Genomic DNA, 21592 nt, shown 5'->3' on the forward strand with positions numbered 1-21592 from the left:
CCAGAAATGGGAAACAACGTTTTTTTAAGTGTGTTTGCTTTGTCTTGTTCCCCCCCCCCCCCACAGTTTGTACAATGGAGAAAAAAAACAACAAACGACATGAAGAAATATCTTGTCGTTTGAAGGTGACAGTGAAGTGTGTGTGGAATATTAGTTGAAAAGCTTGAGATGCCTCTTGAAGGCCGACATTTATTAACTTTGTCTGACTTCTCAGTGAGATATTCCACACTTCAGTTTGACCTGTAAGAAAGTCCCTCCTTTACCCCCAGAAGTTTTTAAACAAAGTCAGCTCATGTCTGCACAGTTTTTTTTTTTTTTTTTTTTTTTTTAATGGTTTTCTGTTTTCTGTTTTGTTCAACCTAATATCTAGCAGCTCTGTCAGGGATAAAATGTTTAAGATTCGATTCAGGGCACACACCCAGCAGTCAACAGCTTGTAAAAGAAAATCTTTGCTCATTTTCACATGATTCTTGGCTTTTGACCAAGTCTACAACTTACTGGCACCAGCCTCACAGCTCTGAGTCATGGAGACACAGAGGACCTTTGACCACTGGCGTGTGAAAATGTGGGTGTTCCCATGTACAGGCTTTAGGGGTATTTGAGGCAACATTTAAAGCTGACCTGTTTCAATTCCGTTTGTATTGATTTCACAATTAGAGGGAGAGGGGAAAAAATAGCAGATGTTCTTATTTTTAGTCTTGAGAACATTCTCTTTTTATGCTTAAAACATCTTTAAATAATACACATTTCTTATATTACCCTCCTATATTAATGGAGCTAAACAACAAATAAAATATTTTAAGTATGGTTGTCATGGTGACCCCAGGATGCAACTTGGCTGCAAAGATCCTGTTAGATATTTTCCTTGCCATCCTTTTCTCTTAGCATTGGGGTGAGATAACCTTATACCTTTTCCAGTCTCGTTCCAGATCCAGTTGTTGCTCTAATTGAACATATGGGGCAACTTCGACATGTTGCTGTTTTCTTGTAGCCTTTTCCTGAGTTCCTCGTTCTGTTGTTTTTTCTTAAAAAAAAAAAAAAAAAAAAAAAAAAGCGGCAAAGAGACATGGATGTCGGTATTGAATCCTATTTGTAGATCAGAGAGCAACGAAGATGGAGTTTATGAAAAGAAAATTTCCTAAGCACAATGATAAACATGAAGTATGTGTTAAATGATGCTTCGGTAATAAGGTTTGTCACATATATTCACCAGAAATACCAATAAACTCGGACGACTGCGTATGAGGAACTAGTTTTCTTCAACATCACCAAAAGTCCCAGAGTTAATGCAAGAGCTCCTCTGTGATCTCTGCAACTGTCACAAATGGCAGAGGTCGTCGCAGTGTTGCAAACGTTTTGCGTGGTGTTCTTTCTTAAAATGTCACACATGACTGTGACTGTGACTCCATAACTTGTGTCCACACTCCTCTCACATCCACTTATTTCAGCTCTAGGGGTGCACAGATTGTCACATGACACATAAATACGTTGAGATTCTGTCTTAGTTTGTTTTGTTTTTTTTAATTGGGTGAAACATTCTTGGAGAAGGTTGATATGGCTTTTCTCGTAATAGTTCTTTCTAATTCATCGCTAGGCGTTTTGTTGAGAATCTCCAGATTAACCTGTGTAGGAATCACACCCGGTGGCAGAAAGCGCTAGTTGGGGAGCGGCTGCTGTGGAGACCCTGATATTTATAAATCCCCACTGAGCGTTATTAGGATGCCTTCAGAAATCTAGCTGCCAGGAGGAACATGCTTACCATTTAATTTTATTTAATTTATTTCTGCTGAATAGCCTTTGCAAAAGCATCCTCCCATATATACATTGCAGAATCTCATATCTTCCTATCTCCTATTTAAAGGTGCACGTGTATTTTATTAAGATGCGACATATGTTCCTTTTGTGGGCGACTTCCTCATGGCCAAACCAAATCTGCATCAGATGATCATTTTTCTGCCTCTTTTCTTCATTTTCACCTTGCAGCTTCCACTCCTCATGCCGCACGTTTTACTTTGCCAGAGGAAGAACTCGAATTCTCATGGCAGATTTTTGTCACTGGTTGAAAACCACTGCAATATAGAAGTGTCCCTTTTGTGCATTTCACATTGTGGCATTCACAGCTTGTGGGTTTTTGGTTAATCATACTATTTCATCTGGAAAACTTACATTCTTAGATTTTTATTGTTAAAAAATTCTAAGAGAGTATGAAATAACATTCATACTGGTAGAGAGTGAAATAAAAATATATCCACTAATACTTTCTCGCTAGTACAAATAGCATGTAAATGTTGCCGCAGCCTTAGTTATTGTGAACTAAATTCAAGAACATCTGAAAATCCCAAAATGTTTTATGGAGTTTTAACGTTTAACAGCCAGTTTGAATATGCAATTTAGCTATCCATAAATCAGTTCTTAGTCATAAAAGCTAACAGTTCAGAACTCCAGAGTAACATATTTTTTTTATATTAAAACTCAGATTTCAGATGGGTTTAATGTCATTCTTCAAAGAAGAAATGACATCACTTTTCCCATACTTGTGTCTTAAGATTGCAGCTGCATAAATACATCTGTTCTACCCAGAATGAATGCGGTGGATGTCTGCGACAGAATTGCCGCCAGGAGAAAAATCTAATTTAACTTATCCAGAGGCTCCTTGTTATGCGGATAACTGTAAATAATCAATATATGTGTTGTTGCGGGTACATCTAATTACTACAGTCTTAAGCTGCTTTTTAACTCATGAAAAATATGAATCATAGATAATTTAAATTATAATGATACTATTAAAAGATCTCTGAATGTCTAAACTTAGCTTAGTGAAATGTGTTATAGTTATTCATTTCAATTATCTGAATTTAGATCATTTTAGATAATGACCTAATTACTTGTTGCAGTTGCTTTACAGTCAGTTTCTCTTCTGTCATATCTCCAAGCCGACACAAGAACGGAAAAATGTGACGTCATATTGTCTGAGGAAAAAGGCTGCTTGAGATCGCTGAAATGTCACTTGCGAATAGGAAGAACAGGATTCTCGACGTCTCGAATGTTTATTTTTACTGGAAAGAATTGAATTTTGGATATTTGCCCCTACAAATCCTCCCTTGAGATAATTAAATGCTAAAAGGCCTGCCATATGGGCTTTAGGCTCTGCTGTTTACAAAACTTGTAGCACCGGTCTTTGAACTTGCTTCGTCAGCGGGCTGCTCGTTGGGACACTTGACATGGCATCCTTTTATTTTCCAGAACATACGGAAACAGTGGAAAATTCCAAGGAGGAATGTAAGCAGCAAGCTGTCCTTGGCCTGCTGCTTAAAGACTTGGCACAGCATGAAGGCCTGCTTCTCAGGAGGTTGTTGAACTGGGTATATTACTTTGATTGGCTAAGGTTAGCAGGTCTGGGACAGGATGGACTGGACTCACTGTGCGTTGGTCAAATACACAACCGATTTGACTCTTTAGGCTTTGAAAAGTTTAAACATTGAAACATAATCACTCATTATTCCCCATGAAATCGTGTCAACTTTTACTATTTGAAAGCAATTTTTTTTTGTTGGTTTTTTTGTCTTTTGCTCTCTGAAGTTGAGCAAACCTAAAGCCTTCAGTGTGTATAAAAACAGTAGCTCCCAGGCAAATTGGCTCTTTTAAGCCATCAAAGGAAAACCTGATTTATGTCACATCAAAGATGATTGATACTGTCCAGGAAACTTTTGGGGTGAAGCTTGCCACAAGCCACAACAAATCATTTTATTACTTTAATAAGCTGGTTGACACAAGCAGTCCCCGTTTTATAGTACCTCACAAAACTATTCATGCCCCTTGAACTTTTGCACGTTTTTAGATAGGTCTGCAAACTGCAATATGTTTAATTGAGGACATTATAGAAAAATCACAAATAATTGTTAAGCAGAAGAAAAATGATCGTTTATTCAGAAATATAAGTCTGAAACGTGTGACCAGCTGATGTTTTTATTTACTTTAGTCTGATACTCTGAAATATAATCTACTTCAACAAGTTGCCTCAGAAGTAACATAATTTGCAAATAGCGTACACCTTTGTCTAATTCAGTTGTAGAATAAAACCGGTTGTGAAGACTCTTGGAGAACATTAATTAACTAACCACATTATAAAGATCAAGAAACATAGGAGACAGGACTGGAACAAAGATAAAAAGTGGTTTAGAGCAGAGTAAGGTTGTTTAATTTCTTCCTTAGCTCTGGACATCCTATAGAGCGATGTTCAGTCTGTCATCCAAAATTAAATAAACTGGCAGGCTGGGGAAGGATTAACAGAAGAAGCAGCCAAAACTCCTGTCTCATCTTTTGCATTTTGCTAAAAGCAATGTCAACATATAGAGGAAAGTGCTACAGTGAGACGAAACCGACATTCAATCAACCTTTGAGCCTGTGAAATGCCATGTGTGGTCGAAAACTAAACCCGTGCATCACGCTGAGCATGCCATTCCTGTGAAGAGACATGGTGAAGTCAGCATCATGCTGTGGGCATGTTTTTCTTCAGTAGGGTGAGGGAAGCTGATCAGAGGTGATGAGAAATAGATGGAGTGAAATATAAAGCAGTACTAGAAGAAAATTTGTTATGGATTTGAGGCAGTGGTGGCGGTTCGCTTTTTATAAAGACACTAGAACTGAAGCACTTCATCAAATTAATTGGGATTATTCAAGATTAATCGGATTATTGAAATAATTGTTGACTAATTTAGTAAATGACTCATTTTTAAGTGGAAAATACTGACTCAAAAAAGGTCATTTGCTGAAGAAACAGCACTCAGAGCAGTAATTTAGCCAAAACTGTCTAACTTTAGAAAGGTCTACATTTTTCACATGTTGATGTTAGAAATATTTTTTAGCTGCAGATGTGTCTTTTGCTACAAATGATCAAACATACACTAACTAGAGGAACGCTGTGTTATTAAATGTTAGACAATACACACCCAAAATCCATCAGTCGGGTCATCCGGACCGAATGGACAAGGTCAACAGCTGGCTACTGAGAGCAGAGAGACAGACGGGAGCTGTTTCCGTCAGCTGGACGTAGGGGGCGGTGTGGGACGTTTCACAGCTCCGGGTTCCACCGCCCCTCACAAACACACACAGGGAAACCACAGAAACTGGCAGATGAGATATCAGGGCACATACTTGCTCTTGCTTTCAAAGTCTCAAGTCGCCTACAAACAGCTGCCACTTCATCATTGCATTTTTAGATATCGATCTCATGACCAAAGTGTAACTCACATCCCCTGCCTCCATTACTGTTTTTGCAGTCATTTTTTTTTCAGCAGCATCTACAGATAACAATAGTCACAGTCTTAGATTTGTGTTTTCATTTTCCTCCAGAGTGACTTTCACAGCGTTGTTTGTTAAAGTCACTCTTGTGTTGCAATCGTAAAAAAAAAAAATCCCCACTCTGCAACAGATTTCCAGTGAAGTGTTAAGTGTTATAGTGCTGTGACAGAAGTGTTTGGGAAATGGACACATGCAAAAACAGACCAGATGGAAAAAAAGGGACAGAAGTTAGTAAAAAAAAGTTGGTCCTAACCGTATTAATAAGGCAGAGTGGATGAAGATATGAAGGGATGTACAGTGAAATGCTGAGGTCATTTTAGGTGTCACTTTGTGTGTCAGAGTGGGTGTGCAGGGGGGAAGAGGGTAGCCAGAGTGGCTGGTTTCCTGACCTTGGAAAAGCAGCCAAGCTGGCAGTGTGTAGGAGGGGAAAGCCCTGGGCAAAGCACGGCTCAAACCTCAGTCTTTGACCGTGCACCGAAGCAGGTTATTGGGTTTAACAGGATGTGGCTGAAGACTGATAAACACTGGCTCATACCTCAGTAGAGATTCACCAATCAGGCTTTTTTTTTTATAGCTGGTACAGATGACCGTTTTTCTTTGAGAGATACGACTGATTCCAAGGACTCTCAAATGAAAAACGACCTACTGCAGGTGATTTGATGGAGGTTACTGTTGCCATTAAAGCATTTATCATGACCATTTATCTGAGCCTTATTTGACTCAAGAAAAAGGATATCAGTGTTGATGTGGCTAGTAATGTACTTATAGACCACAACTGGTAGGTGTACTGAGTTTTGTTGCATCCGATACACAAATAGAGATAAGTTAAGTTCAATATTTAAGCTGAAGAAATTGAGTGATTACAATCAGTTCATTTCTTATTCAAAGTAGTGTGTTTGTATCCAAGCTCGTGTATCCAATTTTGGAAGAATATAGTCATGTCCGTGCACAGAAGGAGAGTAAAAGGACAGTTTTAAATTTTAAAATATCACTGCAAATTTTGCTCTAGTAGGAAGGAGAAGGAAATTTAGTGGAATGAAGGTTTATGAAAGCTTGGTAAGAGTCGCGGCTGCTAGATTTCCATGTACGGTAGCAGCTGAGCTTATCACAGCCACAGTGTCATATCCGGTGTCAGTGGATCGGGAACGTCTGTCCCTCGTCTCTCCTGCCAGACAGCTTCTCCCGTGGCAGCTGAGAGCTTTGCTCTCCCAGTTCGGTGTTTGCTAATTTTTATATATATATATATATATATATATATATATATATATATATATATATATATATATATATATATATATATATTTGTCTGAATTTACTTTTATTAACTGCAACAGGAAGAGTCGAAATGAAATATGTTTATTTTTTTTCTGTTACATTAAGAGAAGATTAAATGCAAACAGAGTGAAATTAATGGTGAAGGCATCATTACTGTAGTATTTAGTTCTAGTAAATTGTAAAGCTTTAATTCGTGTAACATCATGCTTTACCAGTCTCATTATTGCTCGGTCAGAGGCGGCTGATGCTTTTTCCCAGCAGTCAATGGGTGAGATTGTGCGTGCTCTCAATGTGTTTGCGAGAGCATGCAAACTCGATGCAGAAACTCCCCGCCTCATGATTTGAACCTGTTGCTGGAAGGCAACAGTCCTGATAGCTGTGCCACCGTGCAGCTGCTGTTTAGTTAACTCTGAACTGAAATTCAGGTGTCAGACACATCATTCATCTGCAGATTTTTTTTAATTGTCTTTGTGAAAACATACCACAAAGTTAAGCGCACTCAAGAATTGTTTCATTTAAAATTAAAGTAGATCACAAACAGATAATAATTAACAAGAAATAGCTCCATATTCTGGCTGACCCTTGAATTTGTCTTGTACTTGTTAGTACAAATTTCAACCTAATGCTAATTTTTTCATGTAAAGCAGTTTCTTTGAAGCTATGTTACCTTCCCACTATATTCAGAATCTTCTTAAAACCCCAGACGAGTAAAATGATGCATCATGTGCTCAAAAAATAATAATTTTATTCTTTGGTGCTTTTTTTATTTAATGTGTGTGTGCTCCCCAAACTAATCCAGCAGCTTTAACCGTAATTACACAGCAAATGACTAAGGTGTGTGATTTATGTCCCCAGCTCTGATTCTTAGATCTGATAAACAACACCTTCTGCCACAGCAAAACAAACAAAAAAAAAAAAAAGCCACTGCAGCTTTGCACATATCTTGCAAGCTTGTTTTTGTCTCCGTGTGCATGCATTAATCATCATCATCAGGCAGATAAGTGGTGGTAGCGTTTGGAAAATGCTGTCTTTATGGACACATTGTGTCTCCTGTATAGATTAATGCAGCAAATGTTGGTGGTGTTAGTTGAGGCTGGTAAAAATCACATTAGAGGAGAAACAAAAAAATAAAACAGGAAGAAGTCAAATGCCAAACAACAGAGTGAACAAGCGACACAAAAAACCAGGGCGATGGGCTTTCAGACACACAACTCAACCTATTCATTAAGCTTTCAGACAGCATTATTTCCCAGAAACCAACAATGAAAGACACATTTGCATATATTTGCAGATCATGAATTTCGTGTACAGCAGGAAAGAAAAAAAAGGAAGTGCTAGCACGACAGACAGAGAAAGAGAGAGAGAGAGAGAGAGAGAGAGAGAGGCAGGATTAGCAGTTAGATGACTGCAAGCTGTGTGCTGTGAAAGCAGACAGATTACCATCGGGCCAGTTGGAATTCAAGCCTTATCTCTGCTTGGCAGGGCCCACTCACAGGAGCGGTAAATGAAATAGCCCTGGGTACGGGCCTGCAGCGGGGCAAACACTGCTGCCTCTGTTATGCCCGGCTGCACAACCCGATTAGCATGGCACCGAGCGCGGACGTGTCTTAGTTAAAACCGCTGCAGCTCTCTGATTCCTCAGCGTCAGGTTGGTCGAGTTAATAACAGCGCTGAGCACAGAACAATGACTTGGAATCTCTGAAGACTTAATGGCCAGACAGTAAAGCAATGAATGTTTCATTAGAAGAAAATGTGGAATGACTGCTTCATTTCTAAGACTAGTTTCCAGATTTAATAAATTGTCGTAGTTTCCCTTGAACTCCTATTTAAAAAAGAATTGTCCCTCTAGTAACTCCCATTCAATGTCCGGTTTTCTTCTCGTTTTCCACGGTGAAGGCTTGTCCTGTGTCCTTTTTTATTTAAAGTCTAAAGTACCAAGGGCAGTGGATGCGATGCGATGACGGACAGAGATTGCTTCAACAAAGCAGACATGGGGATAGGTAGAACGCGACAGGTTACGTTACGTGGACCTCTACACAAAAGCGGGCTGTCCCACTTTGTTTTATCCTGGGTAGAGAGCAACCTTGCTGACTTACTACAGCTATCATGCCTGATCCTGCCCTCAGGAAGCAAACACTGACACCCAGACAAAAGGAGAAGAGGAAAGAGTCAGTCACAGATCCACCAGAAAACATCGAAAACTGAATGCTGCACGCCAAGAAAAGGCTTTTTTTTGACTTGGAATCTGTAAAGCGTATCCAACATGTAACCTACATCTAAACAGCTCACAGAGTTGCTGCCTCATATCATCCACGCCGTGTCCCATTCCTGCATGATGTCGTCATGTTGACACGGGGAGCTCTCCCTCTCATCCTCTCATGGTTGTGAAACTATTTCAGATGAACTGTGAGTAATGTTTTAACAGGCAGCCATGACAGTCGTGCTAGCAGCTTCTCGGCAGTCTTCAGTACCAGCATATTGTTAACAGTGAGTCAGTATGACGGCTGACCATTTCACTCCGTTTCTAAGGCACTTCCCTCCTAAGAGCTGTGTCATTCTTTTGTGAAAGGCCATTTTAGGTAATTTGGTGGGAGGATTGTTTTCTTTTGTTTGTTTGTTCAGTCTGATTCGTCTAACATAAGTCTAAAACAGTTCATCGCATTTAGCTCTCTTTGGTTTGATCTGTCACTTAAAGTTCTTATGAAATGCAGTGAATTTTGTGGTTTCATTTGAACAAATTGTGGAAGACTTTTATGGACGTGAACACATTTGCCTGTAACCACAGCTTTGTTTATGAAACTACCTTAACACAGGGTCAGAAATCGTTTTTTTTTTTTCTTCAAAAAGCAATGTAAAATTGATAATCCTCTGTTTCTAAGTTATTGGGTTAATCCCTTATAACACCCTTCTCTAGTCTGTACTTTTACTGGAAGGAAAAAACTACTCTGTCTCACTGTTTTGTTCAGTTGCATGCCTCGAAACTGGAAAACAAGGCCTACTCTAGATTTAGTCCAGATTTACTTTTAGAAGGTAAATATAGCATGAAACATGTCTAAATTCTTTAGCTACAATCACAATGGCTAAAATCTACCAGCAGCTGAGCATTTGTCAAGCACCAGCAAACATTTCAGCCCTTTTAACAAACATCAGCAAACTGTTCATGGCAAATATAGAAACCGACAGCCAGATCCTCGTCTTCAATTTCTTGCCACAGACTACCGGTCACTCTCGTCTCCCTAGCTTTTGCTTCCCGTCATAATTCTCCTGATCATCTGGATTTGTTTGTTCTTCTCTCTCTCCCTCTGCAAAGTTTAGCTAACATCAAACTAAGTTGTTTCACAAGAGTCTCCATTTTGTTTACATCTCCTCTCTCATGAGATCACATGAGGAAGTGGTGCATTGCTCCCTCTGGCACAATAATTACAATGATATCCTGCAGTGTGTGATGGGCTATTATTTACAAAGCTTATAATGCCTGCATGTGTGAGTTTCTGGAGCAGAGGGTGTGGGAATTTCCACACATGGCTCAGAGCGAATCGTGGAAGTAAACGTTGATGAAATTACTCTCATGGACTATGTGCTAAATTATAATGATCCATCTCCAAAAACAGCTTGGTTAACCTTTACCCATCCTCCCCCCCACACACACACCTACACACTTCTATGTTTACATGTCTCTGGGGGGCCATGGTGGTCTGGGAGAGTCTAGTTAAGGAGTACGGCATGCAAATGATTTTGGAAAGGACTATGAGTGGAGGGTGAACCGCTAGGCAGCCAGAGCTGAAATGACACGCAAAACTCAGCGTGCCAAGCTCTCACTTCTCCGCTTCATATCCCACGCATCTGCACATGGAAACGTTTGTTTGAAGAAGGATTTTTTTTTTTTATTATTGTAAAGATCTGACATGCCTGTCTGTTATGATTTCTTATTAAGAGTTGAAATAAAAGGATAAGATAATAGGAGAACCGTTCAAGATATTCTTTTACAGTCTTTGTGGTAATTAATTATTCAAATTATGAGCAGAGGCCATGTCACACCACATGTGTGGGAAAGTAGATGTTAAACTGAAGTTTAGTATTTTAAAGCGAAGACAAAATCATCAAAAGTTGACGTTTTAAACTCTCATTAATAACATCTTATATCAGCCATTAGCATGTTTAGTGCAGAGCCTTATCTGAAAAGTATTTCCAAACATACTTAAGACCAGGACAAACAAGAGGTTGAAAGCCTAGAGCACTGGTGCCCAAAGTGGGTCCTGGAGGGCCGGCATCCTGCATGTTCTAGTTCTCTCCCTGGTGGTAGAAACAATCTTTTCAGCATGTCAGTGTTCTCCTTAGGCCTTCTAATGAGACATCATTTGATCCAGGTGTGTTAAACCAGGGAGAGAACTAAACATGTAGGACGCCGGCCCTCGAGGACCGACTGGGCACCACTGGCCTAGAGGGATAAAATTATGCAGCTTTACTTTACAGTGGACTCCTAGTATTCACTCCTGCGAATAACTAAAATATGCAAATGTTTTACATCTTAGAACACTGAAACCTGCCTAGTTTGTTTTTCCAAAATATATTTATAAATTTTCATTTTTACAAAAGAAAAGCTCAACAGTGCAGTCTACTGAGGAAAAATAGTAAGTTAGGGGTCTGGCACATTTTGATCATTTTATAGTCCGAGTCTAAGCTAATAAATGCTCGAAACAGGATGCTAATGTGTTCTTCGTCAGCATAGTCCGGGAAGGGTTTCCAAACATGCCTAATTTCATAGTTCCTACATCAAACATAGCTTGATATGCACTAATGCAAAAATTGAAAACTGACTCTACAGCAGAAGCTAACATCCACACTCTTCCTTATCTTCTTCACTCAGTAACAACTTCAGCACTCAGATGAATTGTTGTTGTCAGCCCAGTCTGGTAGCGCTTAGCGTGATGCAGCTCATCTGTGCTGATGTTAATCTAAAAGAGTCTCCATGATTCACACTTGTAATCATTTTGCATTTGACTTATTTTTAATTAATGTATTCATTTTTGCTTAACCTTCCCTTCAAGGGTGGGCTAGATATGCTGCTTGCACCTGCATTTGTATGTTTGCCTCAGCTAGTTTAAGCTTTTGTCATTTTTTTTGTTCATTGATGTCAAGGTTTTAATAAATGCCTCCTGTCTTCTTCTTGTCCTCAGGACCTGTCCTGCATTGATGACCTCTCAAACTCTTTGTTCTCTTCTCCGGCGGACTCGCTGTCGGAGTACGCCGACACCCAGTCCTACATCCCCACCAATCACCCGGATCCAGTTCCCACACTCTGGGACATTAACACTAGCCCCGCCACCACACAAGCACAGAGCCACTTAGAGGTCAGTAGCAAGAAAGCTGCTATTACTATAACCACTTCTGAATGCTAATTATGAGAGATTTGTTTCAATGAGCGTCTTAACGAGTGTACTGGGAAGGAAGGGATTAAAGGAAAGACATCAAGCTTTCGTCACATTCCCCTGCCGTCTATGGCAATGTACAGGCTAACTCTAATCCACATGAATATTATTTATTAAATAAATGCACTAAAACTGTTTTGACTAATGATATCAGATCAACTGGCAAAAGAAATTGAACTTTCATCAGTGTTTTATTTGATATTACCTAAGTTGATTTATTTATCCATTATATTATATTATATATTATTATATTAGTCCTTCCTAGCTTGTTTGTTGCATAGAGGTAAGACTCAATTGTGGTTTTCTCCTCAGAAGAGTACTTGTTAATATTTGTATCCATGGATACCAGCATACTTCAGCTAAATAGGTATAAAAATAAATCAGACTGTGACTGTCCTGCCTCTGATAAAAGTTCTCCAGCTAATAAAAGTAAAAAGGAACATTTTAAAACAAACACAGATCTTATCTTACATTTTACCATTATTCACATAATGTTCTTTTCCCACATTTACTATGCTACTGATACTAGCATTTCTTTAATTCAAGTTATTCTCTTGTTTCATTGCACATCAAAGAGCCATAGTCTGTTATTAATTTCTCTTATTTTTCAATTATTGTACAGTTTTATTTTATAGGTTTTGATGAAGTCGGTGAGCTTTAAAAAAAAAAAAATCTCTTCTACCCCGCGCTCTTCATGCACTGCTGCCTGTTAGCGGCCTATGAAACTAGATGGGCCCAACGATATTTTTGATATGATCAGACTTCATTGAGTTCACCAACTTACTGAAAGCTTCTATATTTTCCTTTTCATTCTGCCCTCATTTCAGCCATTATGTTTCCCAGACACGTGCTGCTTTATCTGCTTTTTGTTGTCGTTGGCTTTTCAGCGCCAGACGTACAAATTGCATTTCGTTGAGTGGTTCTCTGAAAGACATCCCTGAAGTACCCAGATCCATAGGATGACAAACAAACACAACCATTTCTCTGATTTGTGTTCTCTCTTTTTTGTTGTTTCTTTTTATTTATTTATTTATTTATTGCATTTAGCTCTGTGATCTTTATTTGAGTTTTTGAGTATTTCTTCATTTTATGTTTTGTTGACAGCAAAATGGCGACAGGTTTCAAGGCTTGACCAGTTTGGAAGATATTTCTGCTATAATCAGCACTCAAGCTTTAGGACTCCAGGTAGCAACCGTCTCCAGCCATCTGATGGTTTAAACAAATCAGTTATCACTAACATACAGATACAAGCCTGTTTGGGTGTGTCTGAAAATCAGGAAAATTCCTATATTGTTTTTACTTATCTAGAGATCTTGTTTTGACCCAGCAGTTTGATCCGTCACACTGTAACATATATTCCACGTTTCATAAATCATGACATCCATGCATGTCATGCAGAGAGAAAAGGATCCTCTGCTCTCTCTGATCTTCAGAGAATATTTTTGGGACAAGACTCTTGTATGCTGTTGTTTTTTGTGCAGTTCTCTGCCTACATGTTTCACAGCTTTTTTTTTTTTCCATTCTTCTGTAGTAACTCAACAAGTATAACTTAAAAATTCAGAAAGTCAGTGTGTTTTACATCTTTTTTTTTTTCTTTTTTTTTTTTTGGTGTTTCCAGACTCCAGTAACACAACCACCACCAGAGGAAGAAGAGGAGGCTGAGGAGGAGGAGCCAGAGGAGCTTGGTCATGTTGACACATACGCAGAGTACAAACCCTCAAAATGTGAGCTGCTGGACTCAACATCAGCATCTGATTCCTTCATATTCCTCATTTTGTGCCTTTTATACGTTTCTAAGACTATTATTTGTCATTTTAGCCACAATAGGAATTTCACATCCTGACATTGTCGTGGAAACCAACACGCTGTCCAGCGTCCCTCCTCCGGACATCACATACACTCTGTCTATCCCGGAGTCAACTATCAACAGTGGCCTGCTGTCTGCACTGCAGTTAGAGGCCATTATCTACGCCTGTCAGGTGAAAATACCTGCACAACATCTTCAAATCATCTCTAATCGTTCATTAGTTCAATTCAGCTCTAATGTCATGTTTTTCTTCTCTCTCTGTGCAGCAACACGAGGTGATTCTCCAGAACAACCAGAGAGCAGGCTTCCTGATTGGAGATGGGGCAGGAGTCGGAAAGGGACGCACCGTGGCAGGAATCATTCTGGAGAACTACCTTAAGGGACGAAAGAAAGCACTGTGGTAAGAAGACGCACACAGCAGAGAGGCACTAAATACGGTGCCTTGCTGTATCTTTTTGTCAATCTAAAACTATAAACCTGTTATGTGACAGACCAATTTAAACAAGGGCAAAGTTTGTTTTTTATGTTTTCGGGGTATCCTTAAAAGAGTTTGCGACGTGCAAAACAAGTGGAAGAAGGTGCTCTATAATATATTATATTATAAATAGCCAATATTTAAAGAGGGGAAATTATGTAAAATCTACTTTTTGAGCTTTACACCATGTTATAATGTTATTTCTTCATCAAAGACATACCTGGAGTTTTGCTTTAAGTCCTTTAATCTCATTCAAAATGCTTGCCCTGACAAAGCACCGCCCATTTCCACAAAGCTCCTCCCAAAAGCTGCAGTCTCCCGTCTCGTTAAAGAGACAGAGGCCAATTTCGAGGCGTCAAAGTGAAATTTCTTTGAAGCTTTGATTGATATATGTGGTATTTTTACAACAATTGATTGTTACTTGTAGTTTAAAATGGCGCTATGTGACTGTAAAATACATAATATCATCGCTTTAACATTTTAGTTTTGGGGTAAACTAACACTGCACATCATTTTTCACCCCAAAGTGAAACATGGTAGCGGCAGCATCTTGCTGTGGGTATATTTTGAAGGAATTTTGCAAAGACAATTTGACAAAAACGAGAGTCTGGATCATAGAGACATACCCCAAAAGACTGCAGCTGTAGTTCTAGGAGGAGGTGGGTTTAATGAAGTACATTTAGGACTTATTGTGCACTGGATAATGCTTAACATGTTAGAGCCTGTGAAATAGCGATCAGAGTTACATATTGTTTTCCTGCTCCTTCCCTCAGGTTCAGCATATCCAATGACCTGAAATACGACGCAGAGAGAGATCTCAAAGACATAGATGCACCAAATATCCCGGTGCATGCCTTAAACAAGGTCAGTAAAGGGAATCAATTAGAGTAAAACTATTTATTTCTGTTGTCCATGTGGGCATCAATTTGGATGCTTCTTTACTTTCTTACATTTTGAATCATTTTGAATGTTCTTGTAGATAAAGTATGGAGACACAGCTACCTCAGAAGGAGTCCTGTTTGCAACTTACTCTGCACTCATCGGAGAGAGCCAGGCAGGAGGCCAGCACCGGACGAGAATCAAACAGATCCTGGACTGGTGCAAGCAGGACTTTGATGGAGTTGTATCCTTTCACACAGGCGTCCATGTTGCACAGACGGTCGTTTCTGCTTTCATCTGAACTTTAAGTCCATGTCTGTCGTTCACACCTTAACCTCTCGCTGCCATAGATTATTTTTGACGAATGCCACAAAGCCAAGAACGCCACATCCACAAAAATGGGCAAGGCAGTTCTTGACCTGCAGAACAAGCTGCCACACGCCAGAGTGGTGTACGCCAGTGCCACAGGTAAAGCTGACGGGAAAAAAAAAAACATCAGCTAATGCCAACAAGGATGTGGGACAGGATTTCAGAATATACGTCTCTTTCAGGTGCCTCTGAGCCAAAGAACATGATTTATATGAGCCGCCTGGGAATCTGGGGCGAGGGCACACCCTTCAGGACCTTTGATGACTTCCTGCATGCCATTGAGAAAAGGTATGTAGACTGTGATTTATTTATTTGGAAAGGAAAATACTTTCAAATACCTTTACACAGGGTGTCCGCGCTTCCTTAAAAAGTATTAAATGCAAAAATTAAGACCTTCAAAAGGTCTTAAATACAATGTTCTTAGGTCTTACATTTAGCCGTGGCAGGAGTATTTACTCCTGTACTGTTTTTATTTTTCTCACTGGACTTTTCTATCTGGCTAAAGTTTGAGCCTCTGACTCGAAGGGTACATTAGCTAGCTACTAATGTAGCCTTGCTAACTACCTTGCTAGCTTTTCTGCTTCTGTGCAAATGTATTTCCAGTTGGCTGGATAACGTTTGTTTTTGCCACTGGCTCACTTCTGTTGCCAACCGAAACGAGGCTAGGTGCAGAAAAAAAACAACTTTTAAGCACTATGGAGGTTTTTGCGATGATGATTGTAATTCAGTAGGATCTGCCAACCAACTTAAAAAGTCTTAGTTTCGACCTGCAGATACCCTGTTAAATCATTTTGATTCTTTAGTTCTGATAGTAAAACACCCTTACAGATGCAGCTGTGGCTGTTTCACCCATCAGTTAATCATGCAAATGATTTATTTGCAGAGGGGTCGGGGCCATGGAGATCGTGGCCATGGACATGAAAGTGAGCGGCATGTATATTGCCAGACAGCTAAGCTTCTCTGGCGTTTCTTTCCGCATCGAGGAGATCGGCCTGGACAGCGACTTCAAAGAGGTCTACAACAAAGCTGCCAAGCTGGTGAGTTTCGCCTCTCTCTCAGAAGTGAATCCAACCACCCTGCCTTTCACATAGTTTTTTTTATTTTGTCTTAATTTCTTTTACGAACATCTTGAGCTTCGTCAGCTGACATCTTGACTCTGTGTGCAGTGGGCGGAGGCACTGAAAATGTTCATGCAGGCAGCCGACGAGCTGGGGCTGGTCAGCAGGAAGTCCCTGTGGGGACAGTTCTGGTCATCTCACCAGCGCTTCTTCAAATACCTTTGTATCGCTGCCAAGGTGCGCTGCCTGGTGGAGCTGGCTCAGAAGGAGCTGGAGGCTGGAAAGGTCAGTACAGCACACCCTTGAGTACGACTTTTATTTTTCTTATTGTTATGAGACAAAGATTAAAGCATAAGCTGCTGCTCTGCACGCTGACAGAGGGGGGAATATTTAAATTTGTCATAATTTCAGGCACAGTTTCACTATTTGTTCTACAAGTTGTTTTGTCAAACATTGTGAAAAGGAACGGAGATTGATTATTTGTATTTTTATGACCTGGATAAGTATGGGAAAAGAAAACATTTTGGAAAAACTCCCATTGTCTGAAAATAATTATCAGTTCTTTTTTTTTTTTTTTTGTTTGCTTGTTTGGCCACGTAGTGTCTTGTTTTCTCAAGATGCACCAAGAGGCATTTGCCACAATGTTAGTGTGAACCTTTGAATTTAGATTTGAAAATGAGCTCAAAAAACTTCAAGTATTGAATTTTGACTCATAATTTTTTGCATCTTTCTGTTCCAAAACAAGTCCTTAAATGAACAAAATCTAGAAAGCTGGTTTATATTCAAGAAAAGCTGATGTAAATTTTTTATTATTATTATTCCATCACAGTGCATCGTCATCGGGCTGCAGTCCACTGGAGAATCACGCACCAGAGAGGTCTTGGACGAAAACGATGGGCATCTTGACAGATTTGTTTCTGCAGCCGAGTGAGTAAAAACATTGTCCTACTTTTCTGGCTATTTGGTTTCATTTCTGATAGTCAAAACCACACCGGCATAAAAATAGTAATGTTTCAAACTTTCATTTTAGGTATATGACTGACGGTTTTGACCTTGTTTTCACTGTTGGATGTCAGGATTAATTCCAATTTTTGTCTTTTTTGCATCAAAGTAATGATTCCATTTTTGAGGTTGTGCCTCACATTGTGTGAATGGCTCGCGTCATACGGCTTGGTTTGTGCTAATTTAAAACGCGTTACCTCTTTGTTAGCTGCAACTATTTAATCGTAGAATGACTCATTCATGAAAAAAAAAAAAAGAAGGAAGTTTTGAGTGCTGAACTTAGCTGACCCCAAGGCTTTTGCGGCAGACATGTTTGAAAGCCGGATCGTATTAGATCGTCCAGTAGCATCTTCATCTGCCTGTCAGCACCTGGCAGCTTTAGGAAGCCCGGAGAAGGAACGCACAGTGCTGGAAATCTGCCCTTCATTGTCTTTATTGCTTTGACATCACAATAAAAGTTTGTCTCTCTTTTTTTTCTTCCTCTCTCCAGGGGAGTATTCCAGTCTCTTGTAACAAAGCACTTTCCTTCAGAGAAACAAAGGAGAGAAAAGGCACCAGGGAATAAAAGAAAAAAAGGTACAAAGCACAATGAATCAATTTGACTCACAAAACCGCAGACAACAGGGTTCCTACAAAGTACGGAAGAGTAAGAAATTAGCTTTTATTATTTCCCGGGTGTGGAAAAGTATGAAAAAGACACACTAAAGAACTTATTTTTATCTTTAGTGTGCCTCATCATGGCATGATTCTCTTTAAACATTTCATTATGTTTGGTTTTTGACTTGCTACTGAATTCACACCCATAATAAAAATGAAATCACGTTTTTCAACGAGACCTGAGATTGAGCAAAATTACAAACAAACCATCAAAACTGTTTGTTTTTAATAGAACAAAGATTCCAATGTTCCCTAAACTTGGCTTTAAATCATCTTTATATAGTGTAAAAAAAGAATCCCAGTCCTTATTTACAAGGCCCAAAGAGTTTAGAAGTTACAGACTTAAGTCCAGGTCTTTGGAGTAAAACACAATCGAGTGATTTCTGTATCATCACGTCCAATTATCCATCCAGGGAAGCCTCGAGGTCGCCAGGCAAAGATGCCCAAGCACACAGTGGACAGCGGCGGTGTGATCAACATCTCTGACGACAGCAGCAGCGACTCTGAGGGGATGGACACCGACTCCAACTCTTCGCCAGACTCCCTGCAAGACAACGATGACGTCATCTTTGTTAACCACACTAGCCACCAGTCAGGTACAGCCTCTGACCGTCGATGTCTTTCCACTGTTGCCTCGCAAACAGGTTAAATTTATAAGTTACCTTGACTGTGCTCTTCTTTTTTTTTTTCCCCCGTTTACAGCCAGGATAGAGGAGATGAAGCACAGCCTGCTCACTAAAATTGCTGAACTGGGAAAAGAACTACCTCTCAACACATTGGATGTGCTCATAGATAGGTTTGGAGGACCAGATAAAGTTTCTGAGGTATGAAGTTTGTCTGTTTTTATATTTTTCTGAAAATGTTTGAATTGAAAGTCTGATTTTTTATGTTATTTTTTTGTTTAAATATATGTATTTTAACAGATGACTGGACGTAAAGGTCGTGTGGTGCGGCGTCCAGACGGCACCGTTCGCTACGAGTCCCGGGCCGAGCAAGGCTCCACCATCGACCAAATCAACATCAAGGAGAAGGACCGCTTCATGTGTGGAGAAAAGGTCAGCAATGACAATTTAATAAAATGAGTGTCCGTCACTGCTGAAACAGCAAATAGAATGGAATAGACTTTACTGATCAAAGTGTTAACTACTGGCAAATACAAATATATGATATAACATTTATTAAATATGACCTCAATATAAAATACATAAATTCAATAATAAGTATGTACATAGGAATATACAGTATGTATAAATAAATCAAAAACTAACTCCAGCGTGAACTAAAGTGGGCTGTTGTATAATCTAATAGCTACAGCAGGAATGATTTCCCGTGGTGCTGCTTTATGGACGTCCCTCTGCATGGCGCGCATTAACGTCCAGGCTTGTTTGTTGCAGTTGGTGGCCATCATCTCAGAAGCAGCCAGCTCAGGGATTTCCCTGCAGGCCGACAAACGAGTGAAGAACCAGAGGCGAAGGGTCCACATGACCCTGGAGCTGCCGTGGAGTGCAGACCGGGCCATCCAGCAGTTCGGTAAGTCAGGGAAATGAACCTCAGAACCAGTCACTTTCCACTAAAAGCTCTTTCTACACACAGCTGGGGAACTTTGTAGAAAAAAAAATCTGACCTTTTGAAGCAGTTTTTGTTTTCCGTTAGCTGCGATTCACACAGAATCGTTTTGTCTGTCAGAAAATCATCACTGACCTCAGAGCCCACATGCAGCCTTCAGAGTAATTATTTGTCTATGAATCATCAGCAAATATAGGTTATGTTAAAGAGCGCTACTCTCCCCAATTTTTAGATTTGTCCCAGGGTTATGTCAGCTCTCTAAAGTTAGCTCCTATGTCAGAGTCTTTGACTTTAGGTCAAAGATCTTAAATTAGTAGGTTGGTCTTTTTAAAAAAAAAAAAAAAAGATTTAAATAAAAGTTCCCTTTGTATCCAAAAAGAGAAAAAGTTCACCCAAATGTTTCTGAAAACATCAAAGCTGTGGCTGTTTAATCATTCTGCAATTTGCTCTCTTGTTGTTTTGCCCTGACTCTGCTTGTTTTCATACCTAAGATGAATAGTGACGCCCTCTTCCTCCTCTGTGGTTTCTGCAAGAGCACACTCCCACAAATACCTTCATTCATTTGCATGATTTTTTTTCCAGCTATATATTTATTCTAATAGATTTTTGTGTTTAGTTTGCCGTTTCACACAGATAGTTCCCACTCCTACTCAGAGCCAGCATAAACAGTGTATTTCATCATGAAACATTTATGTGCAAGTTGCAGAAGGTTGAGGGGAAAAAAAAAAAAAAAAAAACATTGGACATTTTTTATTCATCCCTATCATTCTGTTCAGGCTTCATGATTATCTCTTACACACTAAAACTGTTTTTTCTCTGTTCTTTTAATCCGAAATATGTAACAAAAATCCCCAACTTGTTTTATATTCGTTTCTGCTTTTAGAGCGGCTTATCTTAAAATCTGCAGTCTTGTGACAGTGGCTTGTATGTCATTTAGACACGTCATGTGGAATGAAGCTTTTCACTTGTGAACACATGACATACAAAGCACCTTCACCACTCTAATGAAAGGTGTGAAGTTGCGGATCACAACACGGAGGACGAATAAAACAACAATCTGTTGTCATCATCTCCAGAAACTGTAGGCACAGTCTCACCTCCCCTCGTCTTCTGTGTTTTTCCAGGTCGCACTCACCGGTCCAATCAGGTCACAGCACCAGAGTACATCTTCCTCATCTCAGAGTTGGCCGGGGAGAGACGTTTCGCATCCATTGTGGCCAAAAGACTCGAGAGCCTGGTGAGTGATTAAAAAATCCTCAGCTTGATCAGCTTTAACCAGTGAACAGCTGGCTGGATGCTCAAATATCCAGACATCATATCTACCAGGTGGTGGGAACAAAACACTCTTCAGTGTAGAAGTTGCTACTGCAGGAAGACGACTCAGACTTAGCTGTATTTAGTAGCAGTGATGTGGGATTTTTATTTTTTTTTATTTAAATATGGATGGTTTAACGTGTTTTAAAAATCTGAATCGATAATTAGAGTCGGGATTACACACCTGGTCACTGCTAATTTGGAAATACTTACTGGATAAACTGCATGAGAATTTTGTTGTTTTCAAAATGACAGTAAAAATGGACCCAAATACATTTTTATAACCGCTGGAAGGCAATCATCTTATATTTTTTTTGGTAATAACCTTTAAGCTGAAATCAGAATTGACTGAAAAATCCCAAACTTCTTAACAGTGCGTCTCCAGTTTGATGCGTTTGTCATCTTTATTTTTCCTTTCACCAGAGGAAATCTTCTCTATGACTAAAGGTGTTCTGTTCTT

The 21592-nt window shown here is 39.6% G+C and overlaps 1 protein-coding gene across 5 annotated transcripts in view; it reads left to right on the forward strand.

Moving 5' to 3' along the window:
* Nucleotides 1-21592, forward strand: part of sbno2b (strawberry notch homolog 2b) — a 69833-nt gene that overhangs the window by 38730 nt on the left and 9511 nt on the right. For 4 of the 5 annotated variants that reach the window (XM_015036072.1, XM_015036071.1, XM_015036073.1 and 1 more), the window contains 18 exons: nt 11754-11927; nt 13110-13190; nt 13624-13729; nt 13824-13984; nt 14079-14212; nt 15061-15151; nt 15267-15410; nt 15517-15634; nt 15718-15823; nt 16419-16572; nt 16702-16878; nt 17423-17520; nt 18086-18171; nt 18666-18848; nt 18955-19076; nt 19176-19307; nt 19647-19782; nt 20943-21055. In XM_015036072.1, the coding sequence (XP_014891558.1) occupies nt 11754-11927; nt 13110-13190; nt 13624-13729; nt 13824-13984; nt 14079-14212; nt 15061-15151; nt 15267-15410; nt 15517-15634; nt 15718-15823; nt 16419-16572; nt 16702-16878; nt 17423-17520; nt 18086-18171; nt 18666-18848; nt 18955-19076; nt 19176-19307; nt 19647-19782; nt 20943-21055 (2316 nt within the window). The remainder of the gene's footprint in view (nt 1-11753; nt 11928-13109; nt 13191-13623; nt 13730-13823; nt 13985-14078; nt 14213-15060; nt 15152-15266; nt 15411-15516; nt 15635-15717; nt 15824-16418; nt 16573-16701; nt 16879-17422; nt 17521-18085; nt 18172-18665; nt 18849-18954; nt 19077-19175; nt 19308-19646; nt 19783-20942; nt 21056-21592) is intronic. The other variant, XM_015036074.1, reaches the window with a different exon arrangement.

Source organism: Poecilia latipinna, unplaced genomic scaffold (assembly GCF_001443285.1).
Source record: "Poecilia latipinna isolate Pla-1442-1.1 unplaced genomic scaffold, P_latipinna-1.0 Scaffold357, whole genome shotgun sequence".
In the NCBI taxonomy this organism is placed as follows: domain Eukaryota; kingdom Metazoa; phylum Chordata; class Actinopteri; order Cyprinodontiformes; family Poeciliidae; genus Poecilia; species Poecilia latipinna.